The sequence below is a fragment of the Stenella coeruleoalba genome, assembly GCF_951394435.1.
Source record: "Stenella coeruleoalba genome assembly, chromosome: 9".
Lineage (NCBI taxonomy): Eukaryota > Metazoa > Chordata > Mammalia > Artiodactyla > Delphinidae > Stenella > Stenella coeruleoalba.
Genome location: NC_137155.1, coordinates 104,488,815 through 104,510,513, shown reverse-complemented (window position 1 = coordinate 104,510,513; position 21,699 = coordinate 104,488,815). Strand labels below are relative to the sequence as shown.

At 51.0% G+C, this 21,699-nt stretch overlaps 1 protein-coding gene across 4 annotated transcripts in view; it reads left to right on the top strand.

Moving 5' to 3' along the window:
* The window catches only part of PTPRN2 (protein tyrosine phosphatase receptor type N2), a 697,620-nt gene that overhangs the window by 241,731 nt on the left and 434,190 nt on the right, over nucleotides 1-21,699 (top strand). For all 4 annotated transcript variants that reach the window (XM_079932273.1, XM_079932275.1, XM_079932274.1 and 1 more), the window contains exons 5-6: nucleotides 4,576-4,735; nucleotides 16,554-16,911. In XM_079932273.1, the coding sequence (XP_079788399.1) occupies nucleotides 4,576-4,735; nucleotides 16,554-16,911 (518 nt within the window). The remainder of the gene's footprint in view (nucleotides 1-4,575; nucleotides 4,736-16,553; nucleotides 16,912-21,699) is intronic.

Here is a 21,699-nt window from a genome sequence, read left to right as displayed (position 1 = left end):
CGTTTTTAAGTGGAGACTGCATCATCTTTAGTGCTTTTCGTCTTGATCCCACTTTTCTAAAATCAGTATTACATTCCTGTGTTGTCTCTGTTTTGCCGTCTAAGTAATCCTTTAAAATTCTGCCCTTTGGAGCCTCTTACGTTGCATGCAGCGTTTATAAATGACGTTAGGTGGCATTTTTTACAGCCCCTCTGGCCAGAGGCCCCTGATCTCTCTGCTTCTTTCTTTCCCTCTCTGGCCTGTGACTGGTCTACTTTCAGCATCTTCAGTGTTTGTAACTATGTATCTTACTTCAGATTCAGTCCGTGGCCATCACCTTTAGGCTTTCCAGGCAGTTTCTGAAGCGACAGGTCTGAGTCACTATTAATGGAGGAATCCCACCTTCGGACCCCCCACCCCCTTCCCAGCGCATCCCTGGCGCCTGGCACATGCCGTGTACAGGTGGGTGTCCAGCCCAGAGCTGTTGACTAAAGAAGGAAGGAAGGCATGAAGGGTCTTGTGACACTTTTGTTTATTACATGGGTAACCACACCGACCAAGAATCCTGCCTGACCTTCATTCCACAGGGTACTTCCAGAGCTTTCTGTACCCTGTAGATGTGTGGATATCCACAGTCAGCAAACTTGTGACAGAACAGGTGACCTGAAAAGAGATGAAGGAACTGGCCCCAAACCAGTGACACATTCAGGAGGTAGCAGTAAGCTCAGAGTGTGGTGTCAGGACACCCAGCCCCAGTCTTGGGGGGAGCAGAGCAAGCCTGCCTGAGAGCCTGGAAGAGGCAAAGCCGTGTCGTGGATGCTGCGTGAGGGACAGATGCCGGGAGCCTAGGGACACCCTCTGCTGAGGCCCCTGATGGCCAGAACAGATGGGGGTGGGGTGGGCAGCAACGTTATGGAGGACTTGACTGAGCCGTGAATTCTGTTTATGTGAAAAATAAAATGGCACCGAAATGATCATTAGACAAGGTTGGGATTATGGAGAAAGGAGTGAGAACCAGGTCACTGTGTGCTCTTTGCAAAGATTCTGTTTATAATTCGGATTTTTTTTTCCCTGAGCACATTGGGTGACAGCTTAAAGCATCGCATGTTATTGGAGCCTGCAGGTCAGTGCAAGGAAGTGGGAAAGGGACCAGTGGAGACCGGCGTGCAGGGACTGCATTCTTCGTCTTTTGAGGGAGAAAATGTACACTTAGAAAGTTGTGACCTACTTCAAGCCGAACGACAGGGCAAAAGTCAGTCTGAGAGCTAACTGCTACAGTGTCGCACACAGAGATGGACGCGCTCTTCGCTGCTGTGACGTGTTACAGTGTCACAAACAGTCCTCCAGCAGCGGACACGCAGGGAAGATGAATGAGACAATTTCAAGACACATTTATGAGGTGGTTCTATCTGCATTGATTAGCGATTAGTGAGAACAATAGATAAAGTACCAGAAAAGTAAATTGACTTCCGTTAAATTACACCCAGAACATGAAATTTCATCCATTAAAAAATGGTCAAGGAAGCCGTAGCCGTGATTGAGACGCAAAGAACCGTGCAGCCCCTGATCGTTTATATGCCTGTTAAGTCTGAGCCAGTGTAACTTGAAAAGGGCATCAGAAATAAAAACAGGACAGTTTTATCAATCGCAATAATTAAACACAAACGTGAAGATTTTCTGTAAGTCCCAGCTTCTATGAAACACGTACAGATATCAAACCCCTGACATTCTTGAAAGTGAGACTTTCTACATGGAAACACTAGCCGGGAGCCTGTTCTCCGTTACTCCAAGTGGGAAATCTACAATGAGGTACACACCCGCCTAAAACCCCAGTACATTCCCTAAATCACAGTAAAGGCCCACATGCAAGGAACAGATTGTCATGTCTGGATATAAAATACTTCAAACATCGTTTCCTGGTCCCTGGAAGTGGATATGGTTGTTAGCAAACAGGCCCTTTATCTGTAGTAACACAGCCTCACCCAGCATCTGCAACACACATAGGCACACACAGATACACACGGACACACACACACACACACACAGATACATATACACACCCAGGCACATACAGACACGCAGACATGCAGACATGCACGGACACACACAGAGACGCACACAGACGTACCCTCATAGACACGCATGCAGGCATGCACGCGTGGTGACCCCACCCTCGGTCACTGCAGACGCCTCGTTGCCATCAGGATGGAGGTCACTTCCGTTACAGAGCACCGTTCTCACTGTTGGACTGCGGCAGAGTGCCCGGATCAGCCTGGGAGACAGACCTGAAGAGGCCACGGACGTCCCGTCCCCATGAGGAGTGGGTGTGGCCGGGGCCGCTGACCCTATAGATCCCCGACTGGGAAGAAGCCCGGTTTTATTTGTCTGGTTTCTGGGCGCAACCAGAGCTGGCCTCGCCACGTGACCCAGTGATGCGCCAGGGCTCGGTCCCCTCAGCTGGACGATGGGGCGATGATTCTTCGTCCTCAGGTTGTCGTCTGAGACGACACCAGGCCGGCGGGGCAGCAGACCCAAGCCCATCGGGATCCTGACCTGGGGCACCCAGGGAGCTTGTCTCGCTTGGGTCCTGCGCTGCGCAGGACATGGGCTCCGGTGTGCAGTGGAGTAGAGGCCGGGCAGCCGCAGTAACAGAGGTTCCGGAGCCCTGAGGCTCCCGGGCCTGGGGCTGGCGCACATCTTCTGAGGTGACCTGGGCAGGCCGGGTGGCCCCCTCCGGGCACAGGCCGTGGGCTGTATTCTAGCTACAGCGAGAGGCAGCGGCCGAACAGCAAGCCAGCCCTGCTGTGCTGGACGCGGCCCTGCTTTCAGCTCTCAGGCTGTGGGTAGCCGCAGGCTGCCCGCGTCCTCTGTCCCTCTGCCCGCGCTTACGGCCTCTCCATCCCCACCTACCCCACCCCATCCAGGCCAGGAAGCCGCAGGACACCCACTTCTGCACGTAAGAACACCTCCTTTTCTACAATTAGCATGGCTTTTGTCACATTTGGTACATTTGTAAATAAAAGTGAAGATCAAAAGCTATGTCTCTCCAAATACAAAGTCAGAGAAAAGGTGGGAATAAATGAAGAAAACAGCGAATGCGTCCTTGTCCTTCCCACGTGCCGAAACCACACATCAGCGGCGTGTAAGCTCTTCCTCTTCTGGTGGTCTGGGATATTCTTGTTCACATCTAGGGCACTTGCGGCGGTTAATAGAAAATAGAACAAACTTAAAGCCCCATATCTGCTTACATGAAGATCAAATGGGTTTAGTAGGTGAGGAAACCCCACGTACACTGTATGTAAACATCAGGGAGCACTTGTGTGCAGTTATTTATGATTCACAAGTCACCGCACGTTTACTGAGCCCCGGCACAGAGCACAGCTTGAGGTCGTGTGTAGTCCAGCACTTTCCCCACAGACAGTGTCTGTGGTTGTCAAAGAGTTCGACAGGGACTGAGTACTGTGTTTTATATAATTTAAAAAGTGCATTTTCTTAAAAGAAAACAAGACATGTTTTTTCCAAGTAAGTCCATAATCTGCATCACTGCCATTCACCACAATAATCAGTTTGTTTTCCGAAGTTCACTCCCAGTGATAAACGATCTTAGTCACAGAGACGCTTTTCCTAACGCTGCAAGAGTGCCATCGGAGAGGCCAGCGGTGGGAAAGGCTACAGCTGTGAAGCTGACTCGGCGTCACCCCAGAGCCTGCCAGGTGTTTCCAGGCTTGTTCTTTCAGTGGACGCTGCTCTCAGTGCCGACGGTGACTCGGTCTCCATGCAGATTCTGGGCAGAGCAATGAACAAGAGAAACCCCCAAGAACAAGGTCCCTTCTTCCAAGCAGGCTCTCGGCATCGCTTCCTGCCTTTTGCGGTCCTCGCGCCCCGTCCTTCACAGCTGGAGGTCTTTCTCATGACATCACTCTGACACCAGCCCTCGACCCCCTCTTCCTCTTCTAAGGACCTTGTGGTCACACTGGGGTACCGGGAGGGCCTCCCTTAGGGTCAGCTGAGTAGCAAGCTGATGCCCCCCGCTCTGCCCCCCCCCGCGCCATGCCACGGGACCCCATGCGGTCACAGCTTCCGGGAGTCAGGATGTGCCGTCGTGAGCACGACCCCCTCACGCAGTGCGCCCCTACCCCATTCCTCTGCACGTGGGGGGCGCTGGCTGAGATGGTGGGGTCCCAGAGCCAGTGGATGGTAGGAGCAGGGCTCTCCAGTTGCCCCTCCCCACACTGAGGAAACCTCTGCCACTCAGGTTCTTGCTGGGCTTGAGTAAGGCCAGCTGCTCCCCACATTCTAGTTTGTCTCCTGTCCCCGGTGGTTGGGGACGCTTCTTGAGAACATACTCTAGGGCTGGCCCTCTTCTCAGAGTCACTCACCAAGTCCGCACAGTGTCCAGCCGCCAGGCTCAGGGGGCGCATGAAAGTTTCCAGCTGCAGTTGGTGAAAGCAGCGGGGGCCAGGCTCTCGCCACCTGGCCTGATGCCCGGGTCCCCACGTGGTCCCTGCGGCCACCCTCCCTCGCCGTGGCAGCGTCTGTCAGCGGAATCAACGCCACGCCCCATGGACTGGCTCACGCTTTCCTTTTGCTTTGCAGGAGCTCAAAGCAGAGTGTCCAGGACAAGCGGAGCCTCAGCCTGGAGGGCGACGTGCTGGCCGAGGCCCTTCAGCGCTACCTGCCCTACCTGGAGGCCCTGTCCCAGGCCGCCGTCCCTGATGTGCTCCCCGGGCTGAAGCCGGACAGGCCGCCGGCCCAGGTGACCCTCAGAGCCCCTCTCTGGTCTCGGGTGTGTCTGCCGCTGCTGGGGGCTTCCTCCGGGCACACACAGGGAACGTTTCCTATGGCTGTGGCATCACTGGGCTTTTCTCCTGTGTCTCGGGCTAGCGGCGGGGGGGGGGCTGGGGAGAGACAGGGTGCGTCTCCACCCTTTCGGGAGGACCTGTGCTTACCACCTGGACCCGGGACCCGGCTGCGGGGTCCACTGTGAGGCAGGACAGCAGGACGTCGGTGGGCACAGGGTGAGCAGCCATCCTGGTTGCCCGAGACTGTCCTGGTGTCGGCACTGAGGTCCTGTGTCCCAGGGCGGCTCTCCTTACGCAGCCTGCCCTCGGGGGCGCCCCGTGTGCGGCAGCTGTCAGGTCCTCAGTGCAGGTTCATTCTGTACCAAGGCCAGTCTGCTCTAGAGCCATCCAGGACTCGAAGCCCATTGAAAAGAATAGTTTATAGAAACGGTGAGAAATCTCATAACTTTCTAGATGGGAAAGTACGCATGATTTTATGACAACCAGTTAAACCAGAGTTGCCAGCTTTTGACTAGCCTAGAAGAGACGGGTCTAGAAGTGGTGTCCAGGGCCAGAGGCCCTCATGCATCTTGAGGGTGGACTTGGGGAAAGCATGGAAGTCCGGGTGCTCTGGGCACGTGGGGTGTTCGGCAGCCACATTCACGCGTCTTTCTGCGGAAGGTTATTTCCGCCAGTGGAATTGGACCATTTTAAGCCTGATGCCGTGCTGGAAGATGGATGAAAGCCCGGGACGCTTCGCTCCTCTCACACCCCCCAGATTCATCCCAAGGCGGCCGGCCCTGGGACACCGGGGGAGCGATTTGGGCCACGCCTTCACTCGCTCTCCTGTCACTTCAGCCAGCTCTGGGCTGGATGGTGGGTGGCACACACGTGGTGGCCGTGCGGGGTGGCTGAGCTCGGTTAGCTCCCTGGACCAAGAGTGGCCTGAAGCCAGCTGGAGGGGCCTGAGTGGGCCCCTGACTCCGCCACGCTCGCCTGCTGTCCGCGCCCGCGAGACGCGGGAATTAGGAAGAAGCTGCCGCGACTGTAGGGACTTGTGGACGGCGGGGCCTTTGAGCCTCCGGGAGGTGCAGTGGTGACGCAGGTGAGCCACCGACACGGCTCCGGGGGCAGATGTGCTGCTCTTCTGGCTGCGCTCGGGCCCTCACACGGACCCGGGGAGCTTAGCGCAGAGCCCTTCCAGCCCTGGCTCGTGCACACGGTGGGCCCAGCCCTGCGCGTGTTCTCCAGGCGCCTTCCCCACTGGAGGAGAAAGGTGACTGCTGTCTTTGCCAGGACCGTGCATTCCTCCCAGACTGTACCCTCGGCACCGGGCTGCCTCGGACAGGAGTGATCACATCCCGACCTGCCCTCCCTTCTAGGAAACATTGATGGGGAAACAAAATGGCTGTCCCTGGTCTTGTCCAGCGTTCCGTCAGCAACGGCCACCGCCCATCAAGTTTGCCCTCCGTAATCTTTAAAACTCCCACCCAGGGGAATGACCACACCTCGTGGTCCGGCTGGACCGTGCCGGTTTGTGCCTGCTGCCCCGTCAAAATTACCAGCAAGCCCCTTTTCCCGCTCAGAAATGTCCAGTTTGAATGATGAATCCTGTGGTCACCTCACCACACGGCGGTTTCAGCGTGACAGTCACAGGATTATTCGAGAATGAGCACCTGGCGGCACTTTGGCTTAGGTGTTGTTATCCTGTGTTAAGAGGGATGCTTCTCAATATTTAAAAATGCATGAAAACCTGGAACTCATTATTTTCTCTGTCCAGGGTTTAAATGAGGAGAAGGCTCTTCATCGTCCCTGTAATAAACTGAGACAGGATAAGGTCCAAGAAGCTCTTCGTGCAGACTTTTGCCCGGGATTTGGGCAGTGTTTTCTGATCCCCTCCGCTCTCGGGTGATGAAGTATTTCAGTTGGAAATGCAAGCTTTCTACACGATGATCTTTCAAGGTGCAACAATTTGCAGTGAATTTGTTTATGAATCATCTTTTCTATGTATGTGTCATCAAAAACCTAGCTATCATAGACAGAGGGATGCTGTGAACTTACCATCTTTAGAGGTTTAGTATAAGTACTTCCTGAAAGAAGCCAGAGGGTGTAAACTCACTCTCCCCTTAGACAGAACCGCCCAGCCCCGAGCCCTGATGCACAGTTGTGCTCTTACCGTCACCAAATCAATGCAGTTACTGCTTCTGCATTGTTAGTGGTGGAAACCGGCTCCCACTTTTATCAACCACAGTAGCGCTGGTTCATTACAGAAAACATTGCAGGTCCCAGTTTATTCTATGCCTTGGAGGAGGTTTAAACCGAAATTCATCATTTGGAAATACCATGGATTAACCGATTTATTTGGAATCCTTGTTTTACGCATTTTTATTGTGCAGGAAGCTGTGCTGGGTGCTGGGACTTCACATTCCTGCCCTCAGGATTTTACAACCCCACTGAATGAGGGAGACACAGAGATACATTTAAAAGCAGAGCAGGTGCTGTAATGGAGGGAAGGCTGAACTTGAACCAGGTAGGCACGTGGGGTCAAGGGCTTCCCAGGGGCTGGGCGTTGGAAGAGCAACCAGAAGTCGGCAGCTGAAGATGCTCAGATGAGCTCAAAGTGCAGCATGTCAAGAAGTCCCCCCGGTCTACCGCGACAGCAGGAATAAGCCAAGTGAGCTACTAAACCACAGCCTTCAAAGACAAAAACAAAACCCAGAAAGCTAGGACACAAAGAAACCTGAACGAACTAAATTCAGAAAGGGATGAGCTCATTCTAGGGGAAAGAAGACCTCCGCTGCTTTCCCACAGGCAGGAACCACAGCGGGGAGAGGAAGAAGGCGGCCTAGGGTTTAAGGACTGTTGGCAGCGGAGCCTGGCGCAAGGGGAGAGCCCAGAGGCAGGCTGCACAGAGCACTGAGTGCTGGAGATAGGACACTGGAGGGTGGGAGAGGGGGACAAGGACCGAGAGATGTCCTTCCAAGGAGCTCCAGGCCTTTCTGAGCACACCTCAGCCCTCCGAAGGGTTGGGATGAGGCTGCATGGTGGAGAAAGGTCTGTGAATGGCATGCCGAAAGCCAGGAAAAGAAGTCTTCAGCGACTCACAACGGTACTGGGCTGTGAATCAGAGAGAGCTCCCCTGGTTCAGAAAACCGGCAGCTGTCTGCAGAGCATGAAGCAATCCTCAGGTTGCACTAGGGCTTGGATCTGCTGAAGAAAGGGCCCCAGTCCTGCCCTCAACATCACTGTAGTCAGTAGTGACTGAATCTGACCGCCTCTGCAACAGAATCCACACCAACTTCAATGACAGATTTCATGGCCTCAGCCACCACATCAGCAGGCTGAGAAAGGAAGGGACCCTCCGCTTTCTAGGGTTAAATGTCATTTACTTCATCCTCCTTTACTCTTAAGCAAAATTTCCAGCGTACAATAACAAAGTGGGAGACACATGAAGGAACAAGAAGATGTCACTCTTGGTCAAGAGAGTAAAGAGTCGATAGGAGAAGATCCAGGTATGACTCATTCATTGGGATTATTGGAAAAGGATATCTTAATAATTAGGATAAATACGTTAAAGGATTGAGTGGGAAAGGTGGGAAAGCATAAACGAGCAAGTGGAAAATTGTAGCAGAGAGACGGAAAGAGTGAAACAGAACCAAATGGAAGTGCTCCAGATTAAAGTAAGAAGACCAGAAGTAAAGAATTCATTTGAGGAGCTTAACGATAGACTAGAGAGAGTAGAGGGAAGAATCAGTGAATTTCAAGTCAGCTCAATTGAAATGGTCAAAAGTGAAACAAAAAGAACATATTGTAGGGCTTCCCTGGTGGCGCAGTGGTTAAGAATCCGCCTGCCAATGCAGGGGACACGGGTTCAAGCTCTGGCCCGGGAAGATCCCGCATGCTGCGGAGCAACTAAGCCCGTGTGCCACAACTACTGAGCCTGCGCTCTAGAGCCCTGAGCCACAACTACTGAGCCTGTGCACCACAACTACTGAAACCCGCACACCTAGAGCCCGTGCTCCGCAACAAGAGAAGCCACCGCAATGAGAAGCCTGCACACCGCAACGAAGAGTAGCCCCCACTCGCCGCAGCTATAGAAAGCCTGCACGCAGCAACGAAGACCCAACGCAGTCAAAAATTAAAAAATAAATTTATTTTAAAAAAGATTATATTGTAAAAAAGAGTGCAAAATGGAACAAAACATCCAAGATACATGGTGCAATTTCAAGTAACTCTAACACAAGTATAATTGGAATCCTAGAAGGGAAAGAGAAAGAGAATGAGGCAGAAGAAATATTTAAAGAAATAATGGCTGGGTTTTTCCAAAATTGACAAAACTTATCAAAACATAGATCCAAGAAACTTAGTGAACCTCAAGCAAGATAAATACAAATCTAGGCATATCATAATCAAATTGGGGGAAAACCAAAGATAAAGAGGAAATCTTAAAGGTATCCTCAGGGGAAAAAGACCCCTTACATCTAGGGGAATGATTATAAGAATGAAGTCTTACTTCTCATTAGGAGACCATAAAACAATGGAAGAACATCTTTAAAGTACTGAAAAGGAAAAAAAGACCAAACAAATCCTGTCAATTTAGACTTTTATATTGTTCAAAACTGTAGGTGAAACAGGAAGAATCTGTGTCTGGAAGACTCATACTCCAGAAATGCTAAAGGAAGTTCTTTAGCTTAAAGAAAAATGATATGATATAGAAGCCAATATCTACAAAGGGGATGAAAAGAACCAGAAATGGTAAATTTGCAAGTAAATATAAAAGATACACACACATAACATATATGAATTTTTGGATAAAAGCTATTGGATATTTGAAGCAAAATAATAAAAATGTATTTGTGGGGTTTTTAGCTTACGTGGAAGAAAACTACATGACAACAGGACCACAAAGAGTAGGTAGGAACACTGGAATTATACTGTTGTAACTTTTTGTTGATTTGTGAAGTTCTGTGATATTATTTGAAGGTAGACTGTGATAAATTAGACACATTATAATTTTTACAGCAACCATTTTAAAAATAGGTATTACTGAAGGTCAATTCAGAGATAGAATGGAATGCTAAAAATGCTTCATTTGTCCATAGGAAGGAAAGCAAGGAGGAAGAGAGGAAGAAAGATCAGATGGGTTGAATATAAAGCAAATATCAAGAAAGTAGAGTTAAATCCATCCATATCAATAATTATATTAAATACAAACGGATTAATCCCTTCAAATAAAAAGCAGAGATGTTCAATCTGAATAACAATTAAAAAACAAGCTTCAACTATATTCTACTAAAGCCATCGCACATGAAATAGAAAGACATATACAGGTTGAAAGCAAAAGTATGGAAAATATACACAATGGAATCTCTAAATATAAGAAAACTGGTGTGACTGTATTGATAGTAATCAACGTACACTTCAAGACAAATATTATTATTAGATATAGAGACTTTTTAATGAGTAAATGGTCAATTCATTAAGATGGCATAGAAATCTTTTTATGAACCTAATGTCAGAGCCTCAAATACATAAAGCAAAAATATGAAACTATTAAAGAGAAATGTACAAGTCCACAATCATTTTTAGAGATTTCAACTTTCCTCTCTCAGTAACTGATTATACAAACAGATTAAATATCAGTAAGGATACAGAAGATTTGAACAACACCATCAACCAACATAACCTAATTGATATTTATAGAATGATACACCTAAAACCCGCTGAATACACATTATTTTCAAGTACACAGAGTATTTCCCAAGATGGATCATGTGCTGAGACATAAAGTAAGTCTCAACAAATGTCAAAGGATCAAAGTCATACAGAGAAAGAGATTAAAAGAAGAGAAAACTGCAGATGATTATCTCAGAAATACAGAAACAGAATTTCTAGACAAACCAAATCCAACAATATAAAAAACTAATAATACATCATGATCAAGGGAGATTTATTCCAGAAATGCAGGGCTGGTTACATCTGAAGATTAATCAGTACAACCTACCATATTAACAAGGAAGAGAAAAGCTACATGATAGTCTCAAAAGTAAAAGCACTTGACCAAAGCCAACATCATGATGGAGACCTACAGCCGACACCGTACTGAATGGGGAAGAATGAGTGCTTTCTGCTTCAGATCTGGAATTCCACAAGGATGTCTGCTTTTACCTCTTCTGTGCAACATTGCCCTGGAGGGCCTAGCTCGTGCAGTAAAGCAAGCAAAAGGAATCCAAGGCATCCAGATTACGTGATCATCTTTGTAGAAAATTTGGTGGAATCTACAAAAAAGCTACTCAGACGAATAAGCGAGTGTGGAAATGCTGTGGAATGCAGAGTAAATACACAAACATCAATTGTATTTCTATATACCAGCAACAATTAGGTATTGGAATTATAAAAATATCATTCGTAATAGCATCGAATATTATGAAACAACTAGACGTAATCTAACAAAAATATGTGTAAGGCTTTAAACGTTGAAAATTTTGAAACGTTGAGAGTAATTAAAGAAGACCTACATTCGTGGAGATATACACCGTGACCACGTGTGGGAGGACTCAGCAGTGCTAGGGTGGCAACTTCCCCCAAACTGTCCTATAGACGTGACACCTCTGTTTACAGAGGGAAACCGAGGCTGAAAAAGACAGAGTGAAATGTTCACTTTCAGATGCTTAATTGGTGGTAGAGCTGAAATCAGGGCCCTGGAATTCTTGTTCAACTTTTTCATGTTTGTTTTTTAAGCCAAAAAGAAGGTCCCCAAGTTGCCTTCTTGGAAGCCAGTTGAGCACAGTTCTGCGTTTTCCGTCAGCCAGCCTGCAGGATGGGCCTGCTTCTCTGTGGCACTGCCTGAAGCCAGGCCTGGGGCCACATCCAGCTCTGCTTCTACTCACCAGAGATCCTGTCTCCTTACCCACAAAATGAGGAGTCTGCAGACACCAAAATGTCATGTCTGTTGAGAGGGTCAAAAAGAAGTAAAAACGCATGAAGCCAAAGAATGGCCTGGCGCTGGCACTCAGAACACACCACCCACGTGGGATGGTTATCCTGAGGTCCTCCGGGTGGACGCTGCAGGCAGCTGACCTGCAACCCACGCCTCGTGCTCACCCGGGCTGGACAGAAGGGCGGACTGCAGCTCTGCCTCAGTCCATTCCCTTTACCTCTGCGGGCATGAGGGTGTGGGGTGCAGCTGCTGCAAAGGACAAAGTGCAAAGCGGGAGGAGCGCCCAGTGAAGCAGAGGTGACGCAGCGAGAAGGTAGTGCCACGGGGAGACGAGAACCAACGCGCGTCCTGTCGTCGGCCGTCTCTGTGGACTAGTTCCAAGCTGTGTAATGGGGCATCGTTTGCAGATATCCATAACTTCACACCCACGCTTTGTACTGCTGTCAACTTCCTGCAAAATTCATTGATCCTGTGGTTTAGAACTTAACACCTCTTCAACCTCAGATTTTGTGAACCCTAGAAACTGGGGACTGATTTTTCTAACTGATAGTTCTGTATGTGAGCAGCAGACAGCGTAGCTGTCGTGGTCAAAGCTAGACCAGTGTGAGGCTCCTCTGAATGCAGGAATGTTTTTGTCCTGGGGACAGTGCTGTCAGTAAGAATGACACCTCCAGTCTACTGCCCCTGAACGTGGGCGGGTCGCTGAGAGCCTGAACAGGACTGAGCACTGACAACCTTCCCACTGTGTGGAGACAGAGACAGAACAGCTTGCCAGAATTACCCTCTACGGCCCGAGCCCAAAAAGGCAGAGCAGCGTAACCCCAACTCTCCATTAATGAGCCGGAGGTGAGGGTTGCCGGGACCCACCCCCAGCTCCCCAGTCTTGCCGCCTCCAACGGCATCACGGGGCCATCTCATTAGGAGGCCTGTGGACAGCCCCACCACCGTGTGCTCGGTCACGCCGGCAGCAAGTGTGTCTTGATCAATGTGCTTGTCAACGCTGCCTTCGGGCTGTGAGACACACCGGAGGAGATGTTTGCTCTGTGGTCGAAAGATGGCTCAATTTGGGTTTCCTAATTTGTTCTGGATCCTTGGCACGAGAGAATATTTGATGAGCACAGTGACTAATGTATAGACAAAAGTCTCATCCACTCAGTGTTTGCTGGCAAGCGGGACTCGGAGGGCCTGCAGTCGGAGCTCATAATTGTGCAATCTGGGACTGGGCAGGTGCATCTCCATGAGAGGAAGGGGCCCTGACTTTCAGCTCTAGTGCCCAGGCCCTGGCACGGCTGGGAGCCACGCAGGCAGGGGACGTGATGCAAGTTGTGGCTCTAGGAAGGGTGTCACCTGGCTCCAGGAAGCTGCCCTGATTTCCCCAGCTGATTATGGTCACTTCCTTCCAAGCTCCGTATCCCCAAACCTCTTTGATATACTTTCCATTACAGTTACTAATGTCTATGACTTGACTCCCATTTCAGTCTGCAGGCTGTTTGAGGACAGGTCCATGTTGGAGGCATTCTTCCCCTGGAGAACATAGAACGTGGTCCAGAGCTCAGCACACAGCAGCACTAGTGGCTGTGATGCTGCTGGTGGTGGCGGCGCTTGGTAGCAATGACGCTGATGCTACTACCATTTATCCAGTGCCCTCCTCTGAGCCATGTGCTGAGCTAGGTACCTGTACTCTCCCTAATACAACTGCTTCAGGAAAAAAAGGACTCCACCCCCCGCCCAGTTTTGTAGGGGCAAAAGTGGAGCTCAGAGAGGTTAGAAAGTTCTGAAGGTCACGCAGAGCTGTGCCGACGGCACTGGGTCAGTCTCCCAACCGAGCCTCCTGTCCCCTTGGTTTACTCAGCAGACCCTTGTGGGATGTGCAGGGAGTGGATCTGCGCCGTCTCGTGTGGAACACCATGGGCTGAGGAATGTCGTCCCAGGGTACATTCCAGGGAGGCTGGCAGCAGTTCTCAGCTGCTTCACACACATGGCGCAGGCCACACCAGCGACACCCAAACTAGACCGGGATGACACACGGTATGAGGGGTGAACGAGCCGGAAGTGGCTGTACCAGCCAGTCCTCGTGCTCCCACAGGTTGCTAGTCTCCAGATTTGGGCAGCTGCAGCCGCAGCACTTACTCAGCATTATCTTGGGAAACTGGACATCGTAGCTTGTTGGACTGAGGTTTAAAACGTCTTCAGAATAGGGGGTTGAAAATGGTTGTAGAATTTTAGACCCAGAGATGGGACAGAGTCCACTTGGATGGCTCCCTCAGGGCCGGTGCTCAGGTCCCACTGCTCTAAAGGAAATGCGGCTATGACACGGGCGAGTGAGTGACAGCCACTCGCTGTTAGTAGGCTAGCGGTAAGCCACTAGTAAGTAGGGGCTACTAGCGCTTCTGTGCCAGGTGCTACGCCCATCATCCCCATTTTACAGGTGACTTGGAGGCTAAATAACTCGTCAAGGCAAAGGTCACTAAGCAGCAGAGGTGAGACCCAAGCCCGGCAGCCTTGCCCGGAGGCCAGCTCCCTCTACGTGCTCACTGCGTCCGGATAGGAAGACTCAAAGAGGGAGCGACCGAGAGGATACCCTCCTCGCTGCTGCCCCCACCCCCAGGCTCTGGGTGACCTGGGCACCCTCACCCGGGGCCGCGCTAAGCTCTCCCACTCTCAGAGGACCTGGAGTCACCTGTGAAAACTGAAGTTTTTTTTTTAATTATTACTTTTACAGTCTGCCGACTGAAACATTATTTTTCCCTCTTCACCTTAATTTGGTTCAGAGCATAGAAGACCTCACGCAGACTGTTTACCCTGGTCCACTGCACGGATCACACTCAGCGCTGATTGTCTGCGCTGTGTGCGGCCTGCTGCGCCCGCCCCCCGAGCTCTCCACTCGACTCTAATGAAAGGCCCTTTGAGTAGAAGGTGCATTCGCGGCAAAGAGGGTCGGTGCTCGTGGCACCGTAATGAGGCTCTCGGAGGCCGTCCCAGCCTCCAGCGCTGGGGCCCGACCAGGTGTTCAGAGACAGCCTTTCTCCACGGAAGTTCAGGCTGAACTTGAGATTGACACTTACACCCAATTTGTGCAAGACTGCTGGAGGGCTGCTTGTTGCGGAGGCGTCCCTTCTCTCTCTCTCTCTCTCTCTCTCTCATGAATCTTACTTTTTCTCTTCTAAAGGAAAAGCAGTTGATTTCAGCCAGCACTTGAACAAAATTATACCATTTGGATGACAACTAAAATCACATCATTTAGAGCTAAAAACAATCTTGGAGCTAATGGCCAGTCTCCTCTGACAGGAGAAAACCGAGTGTCAAGAGGTCAGGTGACCTGCCCACGCTCATATGTGAGAACGGAACGTAGCACCATGTCAAGCCCAGCTTCCTGCTTCAGGCTGGCTACGCGAAAATCTGTCCTGCAAGGCTGAACGCAGGTATTTTTAAAATGACAGATTTGGGAGTCTGAGCCACTGTCTTAAGTTCAGTGACGGCCGCACATCTTAGCTAGATCCCCAGGTGTGTGCCCACTGACTAAACACCGATTTGTGCCCCAAGGGAGGTGCATGTAGAAAATATGAACGGGCGAGATTTTAAAAGTTTATGGTCCCTGCATGAAAGCAGCCCTGAGTCATCTCCGAGTGGGAAATTACTGTTTGTCCATGAAATTCTGACGGTGCCGTCGTCAGAGGCAGAACATTGAGACTTCTAACGTTTTTACAGCTGTCCCAGACGTGAGGAAACTGGGCCTCGTTTTGTCTAGTGGGCAAAACAAAGTGTGATGAGATCACGTCCGGGGAACGTTTACTAAATGAGTGAGGAGGCAAAGTGGGTGGAGGCTGAGGGAAAGGCCATGGATTCGACATCATCTGTAAAGCAAGAGGCCCTGGCAGCTTCACCGGCCAGAGTATCACTGCAAAAAGGATTGGATGGATGGAAAAGGGATTTAAGTGGTCAGTGAAGACAGGAGCTGGAGTGAAATAAAATCCGTCAGACGACGGAGAGAGTCCGTCGCAGGGGAGGCTACTCCGTGGAGTTACAGTGCGCACCAGTGCCTGGCTATGACGAAGGAAGACCGCTGTACTATAAAATAAAAAATAGTAAGAGGAGAAATGGAGCCCTCACATGCTGCCGGCACGGTGATAGTGGCGCAGCCTCGCGGGAACACGTTTTGGCAGTTCATGCAGAGCTGGCCACTGCCCAGCACCCCACTCCCAGGCACGTGCCTGGGAGACATGAAAACAGGTCCACACAGAGACCTGTACACGAAGGTGCACAGCAGCGTTATTCACAATGGCCCCCAAATGGAAACAACCCAGGTGTTCACCAGCTGAGGAATGAAGAAACCAAAATGTGCTCTGTCCTTAATAATTTTCAGTCATCAAAAGGAATTTGGCACCAACGTGCTACGACACGGATGCACCTTGGAATAATCACGCTCATCGAAAGAAGCCAGACACAAAGGCCCCACTGTGATTCTGTTTACGTGAAATGCCCCAGAATAGGCAAAGTCAGGGAGAAGGAGGTAGATGAGCAGTTGCCTGGGGCCGGGGGAGGAGGAATGGGGTGATAGAGGGTTCTGTACCGGGCCATGTTTGCACCGCTCTGCGGATCTGCTAAGAACACTGAATGGGGTGAATCTCATGGCGTGCGAACTGTATTTCAATAAAGCTGTTATGAAAAAACCACCGTGGGAGGAGTGTGGACGTGGGACCTGGCCCATCGGTGAATTAAGCCGTGGCGCCTGTTTGGGGTGCGCGTTCCGGGTGCCAGGTGCTGTTTAGCGCCCGGAGGTCCAGACCCGGTGCCACTTCAGGGCCTGCCCGTCGATGGGCGCTCACCTGCTGTTTGTCCCCCGGCCCCTGCAGGGTGAGGACCCCCCGGCCGACAGCGTGCTGACCTTCATGGCCCGGACGTCCGCCCTGACCTATGCCCCCGCGTCCCGGGCCGATTTCCCCGGGGACCGCCCGCTGCGCACGCTCCGCAGGCTCCAGCCCGACGAGCTCAGCCCCAAGGTGGCCGGCGGCGCGGACAGGCAGAGTCTGGTCGCCGCACTGGGTGCCTACGCGGCCCGGAAGCCCCCCGCGCCCCCCAGGGATGGCGACCCCGCAACCCGCAAGCTCGTGCGCGCGCCCTGGCGAGAGCCCAGGGTCCTTTCGGCACCGGCGGCCCCCCAGAAATGGCCCTCGCCTCCGGACCCCAGGGACGCCCTGGGCACGGACGACGGTAAGTACCCTTTGCGTGCTTGTCGTCGGCTTGTTTCTGCCTCTCGGGCGGCTGCCCAGGCCGGGCCTCCGAGGCTCTTTCCACGCGCGCACCAGGCTCCGCCATAGAGCGGACAGAGGCCGAGGGGTGGGAGGGGCCGTCCGTCCTGGTCCTGCTCCTGGGTCGCGGGGACTCAGGCGGCCAGTGCCTGCGGCGGAGGGGCCTTCGGATCTCCTGGGGGAGGCGCCCTCCACGTTCAGTTCTCGCTGCCCCGACAGTCTCGCTATTTCATGACTTTATTGGTGGAGATGATGAGGGAATACGACTCACAGGCCAGAGCTGGCCCCGCCCAGCGTTTGGTAAATTGAATATAAACGACTTAGGAGTCCACTGCCCTTTCCTTCTGTCTCTGCCTCTCCACTCCTGTGGTCAGACTTATGCCCAGCTCCTTGGTTTATGGGTGTTTGCTGGTCCCCAGAGACCGGCCTGAAACGAACGCTGCCCCCAGTGCCGTGAGTGTACTTGGGCCCTTGAAGTGACCAGCCCTCGAGGCCGCCGCTTCGGCCCTTGATGTGAGTCACCCCTGCTGTGGTCGCCCCACGGGAGGAGGGCTGTTGGCCGGTCCTAGCCTCTGTGAGATGCCCAGGGGCCTCATCTGTTTTCTAACAGCCTTTCCCTAAGACCGTAAAATATAAAGTGCGATTTTGATAAAATATGACTTCTCCTATGAAGATACACAAATAATAACATGAAGCAGGTAACAGATTAAAAAAATATTGAGTGTCCGTCCCCATTCGCGCTCCCTGTCTGTAAGTGGAGGCTTGATCGGGCCGCTCTGGTGGGGCTCTTCGGGGAACATCCTCTGAAGATGCTCTCTCCGCTCTCCAGGGACCCTTATTAGCGGCATCATTTGGTTGGCGTTTTCTCCTGGGCTACGTTGCAATGTGGGTTATCTTTTTATATATATTGTCTTCCCAACTGCGCTGTATGCTTTAAAGAGTCATGTAAAATGTTAGTCTCAGAGCAAACAGAGAGACTTGTAGGATGAACGCCCACACATGCATTGCTGGGTTCCTCTCGCTACTTCTGTGACCCCCTCCTCCCCTACGCTGACGGATTCAATCGGACGCTGTCAGGTTTCACCTGTCACACTTCAGTATTGCACTGCCAGAGATACGACTCTTGAATAAACCTAACCAAACAGCTTTATCCCATGTTAACCTTCATACTAATGTCTTCATATCACCAAGTATCTAACCTGTGTTTAAATTTCTCACTTGTAAATTTTCTTTACAGTCGGTTCTTTGAAGGCAGTATCTGAAGACGGTCCACTGAATTGGTGGATGTACCTGTTAAGCGCCTTTTAAACTACAAAAGCTTTCTCCTCCCTCTTTTATTCTCTTGCATCATTTTTTTAAAATAAATATTGTTTCAGGTGTACAACGTTTTAGTTTGACATCTGTATACACTACAGAGTGATCACCATCAAAGGTCTAATTACCATCCATCTCCATACAGCTGACCTCTTCACCCGTCTTGCCCCCATCAGCCCCTTCCTCTCTGGTAATCACTAATCTGTTCCCTGTATCTGTGAGGTTTTGCTTTATGTTCTTCTTTATTTTAGATTCCACATATGAGTGAAATCACACAGTATTTGTCTTTTTCTGTCCAACTTATTTCACTAGCTTAATACCCTCTAGGTCCATCCATGTTGTAGCAAATGGCAGAATTTCATTCTTTTTCATGACTGAGTAATATTCCATTGTATATGTGTATGTACCACATCTTTTTTGTTTTAAGATTTTTTTTTTGATGTGGACCTTTTTTTTTTTTTTTTAAGTCTTTACTGAATTTGCTACAATATTGCTTCTGTTTTATGTTTCGGTTCTTTGGCCCTGAGGCATGTGGGATCTTAGTTCCCCTACCAGGGGTCAAACCTGTGCCCCTGCCTTGGAAGGTGAAGTCTTCACCACGGGACCGCTAGGGAAGCCCCACCACATCTCCTTTATCCGTTCATCTGTTGATGGATACGTAGGATGCTTCCATATCTTGGCTATTGCAATGAACATGGGGGTGCATATATCTTTTTGAATTGGTGTTTTTGTTTTTTTTGGATAAGTACACAAGAGTGGAATTGCTGGATCATATGGTAGTTCTTATAGTCTCTGCCCCTTTGTTACGTTCTGGCTGTGTTCATCCGTGCTGCTTCTGGGTTCAGTGAGCATCTTTATGACCATTATTTTAAACTCGTTATCAGCTGAGTTGCTTTTCTCCCTTTCATTTAGTTCTTTTGCAGAGGTTTCTGTCTTGTCCTTTTGATTGGAACATGCTCCTTTGTCTGCTTGTTTTGCCTAATTCTCTGTGTCTGTTTCTCTGTGTTAGGTGTATCAGCTCGCTCTCCCAGCCTTGAGGAGTGGCCTTTGTAGGAGACATCCTGTGGGGCTCAGAGGTGCAGTCCCACCGGCCACCGGAGCCCGGGGCTCAAGGGGCGTGCCCGTGTGGGCACCTGCCCTCCTGTTGTGGTGAGGTCAGGGTTGCGGAGGGGCGCTGGCGGGTGGGGTTGCCGCCTGCCTGGTCATGAGCCCTGCCGAGGTGCAGGGGTGGCAGCGCTCTCGGTAGGGGGCTAACGGGTTAGGTGGCGATTTCCACAGTGGCGCCTGCAGTGTCTCAGTCCCTGGGGAGCGTCCCAAGTGGCCCATGTTTCTCCAGCAGGTACTGCAAGATAGTGAGTGGGTCTCCTTCCTCTGTGACCCAGATGCCTTGCAATCAGGCGCGTCTGCGTTGGTTTTGAGTCGAGTGAGTCTGCACAGGGGCCCTTTAAGAGCGAATTTCCCATTCTCTGCAGTTCTGTGGTTTGCTTAGATGTATCTCCTGTTGGTTTTCAGAGCCAGGTGTTTTGGGGGCTCATCGCTCCTGTGCAGGATCTGGGGGTTGGAGAGCCTCCTGTGGAGCTCGAACCCCTCGCTCCTCACAGGAGGGCTTCACCCTTTGTGATCCTTGGCATTTGTGGATCGCCGTGGCAGTGGGTGTTCTCTTGGCGAGACCACCTCCCTGCCTTCCTGCCTGCTGATGCTGTCCTGTACTTTCCTGGTTGCACCCCAAGGAGGACGTGTACTAGTTCCTCTGTTCCACACGCCCTGTGAGCTAGGAGCTCGGAGATGTGACCAGCGTGTCCAGCGTCCAGCAAGAAGCCTTCAGGGGGACAGCGACCTTCTGTGAGGGGGACGCTGCCTCCCTGTGTCTCGTTAGCGTCCAGCAGCCCCGGCCACGTAACCTTTCTGGCACATTTCACCTTGACTGTTTGGAAAGTGCTCGATCCCCCAACAAGAGGAGCTCACCTCACCCTACCCCACCTCGAGGGAAGCCCTCGCAGGGCTGTTCTTTTCTCTGGAGCGTGTCTCACAGTCTGACTCACGCGTTTGCACGTATTGGATAAATGTTTGTCTCCGCTTGTAGACCGTCAGCTACGGAAGCCAGCAAACTGTGCTGCTTTTCTCACATTTGCACCCGGGACTCAGCATGTGCCTTGCAGGGTGTTTGCTGAGTGGGTGAGTGGTATCATTTGCTCTTCAACCGTGAAAGATGGTGTTATTGTCAGCCTCGTTTTCCTGATGAGGAAACTGCAGCTTGAGATAGCAGGTGATAGCGTTTGTCCCAAAGTCAGGTCACTTAAGGCAAAGTGGATGGAAGCCTTTAAGAACCGTCTAAAATGCAGATTTAAACACAATTTGCTTTATTTCTTGGGCTTATTGGTCCCAGACTCTAATGTTTTAAATGCCATTCAGCTCCAAAGTCTAGCTTTCTCTGACTGTTCATTGTGTGCAAAGTTGTGTGCTGAGCCTTTAGGGTGAGCAGAGGAGTAGAGAAGGGTCACCTGGGGGCAGGGGTGTCAGCCAGGGCTGGAAGGAGGAAGGGTTCTCTTCTTACATAGTGAAAAAGGACAAGGCAAGAAAAGACCAGCCTTCCTCTAAAGCCCCAGAGCTTCCCAGGGTTACCTGTCCGGACCAGTCCCAGGCAGGCCATTCCACACCACTCGCCCCTGGAAAACTGCCCCTGCCGTTCGGTCTAACATCCTTCAGAACCTCGGGGAGCGTTCAGGTAGATTCAGTGGGCCACGAGCACAGGATCCCTAGGAAGGCGCAAGACACAGCAGCCCTGTCCTCAAAACCCAGCTTCACCTGGAAAGCACCAGCGAGAAAGTCAGAAGGGAGGCCCAGAGGGCCAGGGTGTGTGACCTCCCCGGGGGCGCAGCTCTGGAGAGCTGGCTGTGCCGGGCACCCAGCGGGTGTAGTGCGGAAGACAGAGACGTGGGTGACGCAGATAGTGGCTGCCCTTCTGCAGGACAGTCGAGACCAATTAGTAGCCCTCAGGGCTCATGAAAACCCACCCATCCCTGCTCCCGAATCAGTAAATCAGGCCACAGGCTTCACGTGCGTGGCAAATGTTCATTTGGTAAAAACTTAGAAAGGAGACCCTCTTCCTTCATTTATTCATTATTTACACCGTGTCGCCTTTGAAAAAGCTTTAATTCACATAAAATTAAAAGACCAGTGGGCAGTAGGATAATGGCAAGGGCAAACGGCAAAGTGTGAAGTGTGGGATTCAGACACGGCTGGTCCAGCTTCTCCTGTTTAGGACACGGTGTCTCGGGTTGTGGCCCAGCTGGCAATGCCCCTCGTTAGAGTGTTGTTCTGCATTCTGTGATCAGTTCTCTATGGAAACCGGAATGGGTAAAGGATTATTTGTTGTGCTTTTTATCAGTTGTAGAAGTAGTAAATGGTTACCATGCAATACCAGAATAACAGATGG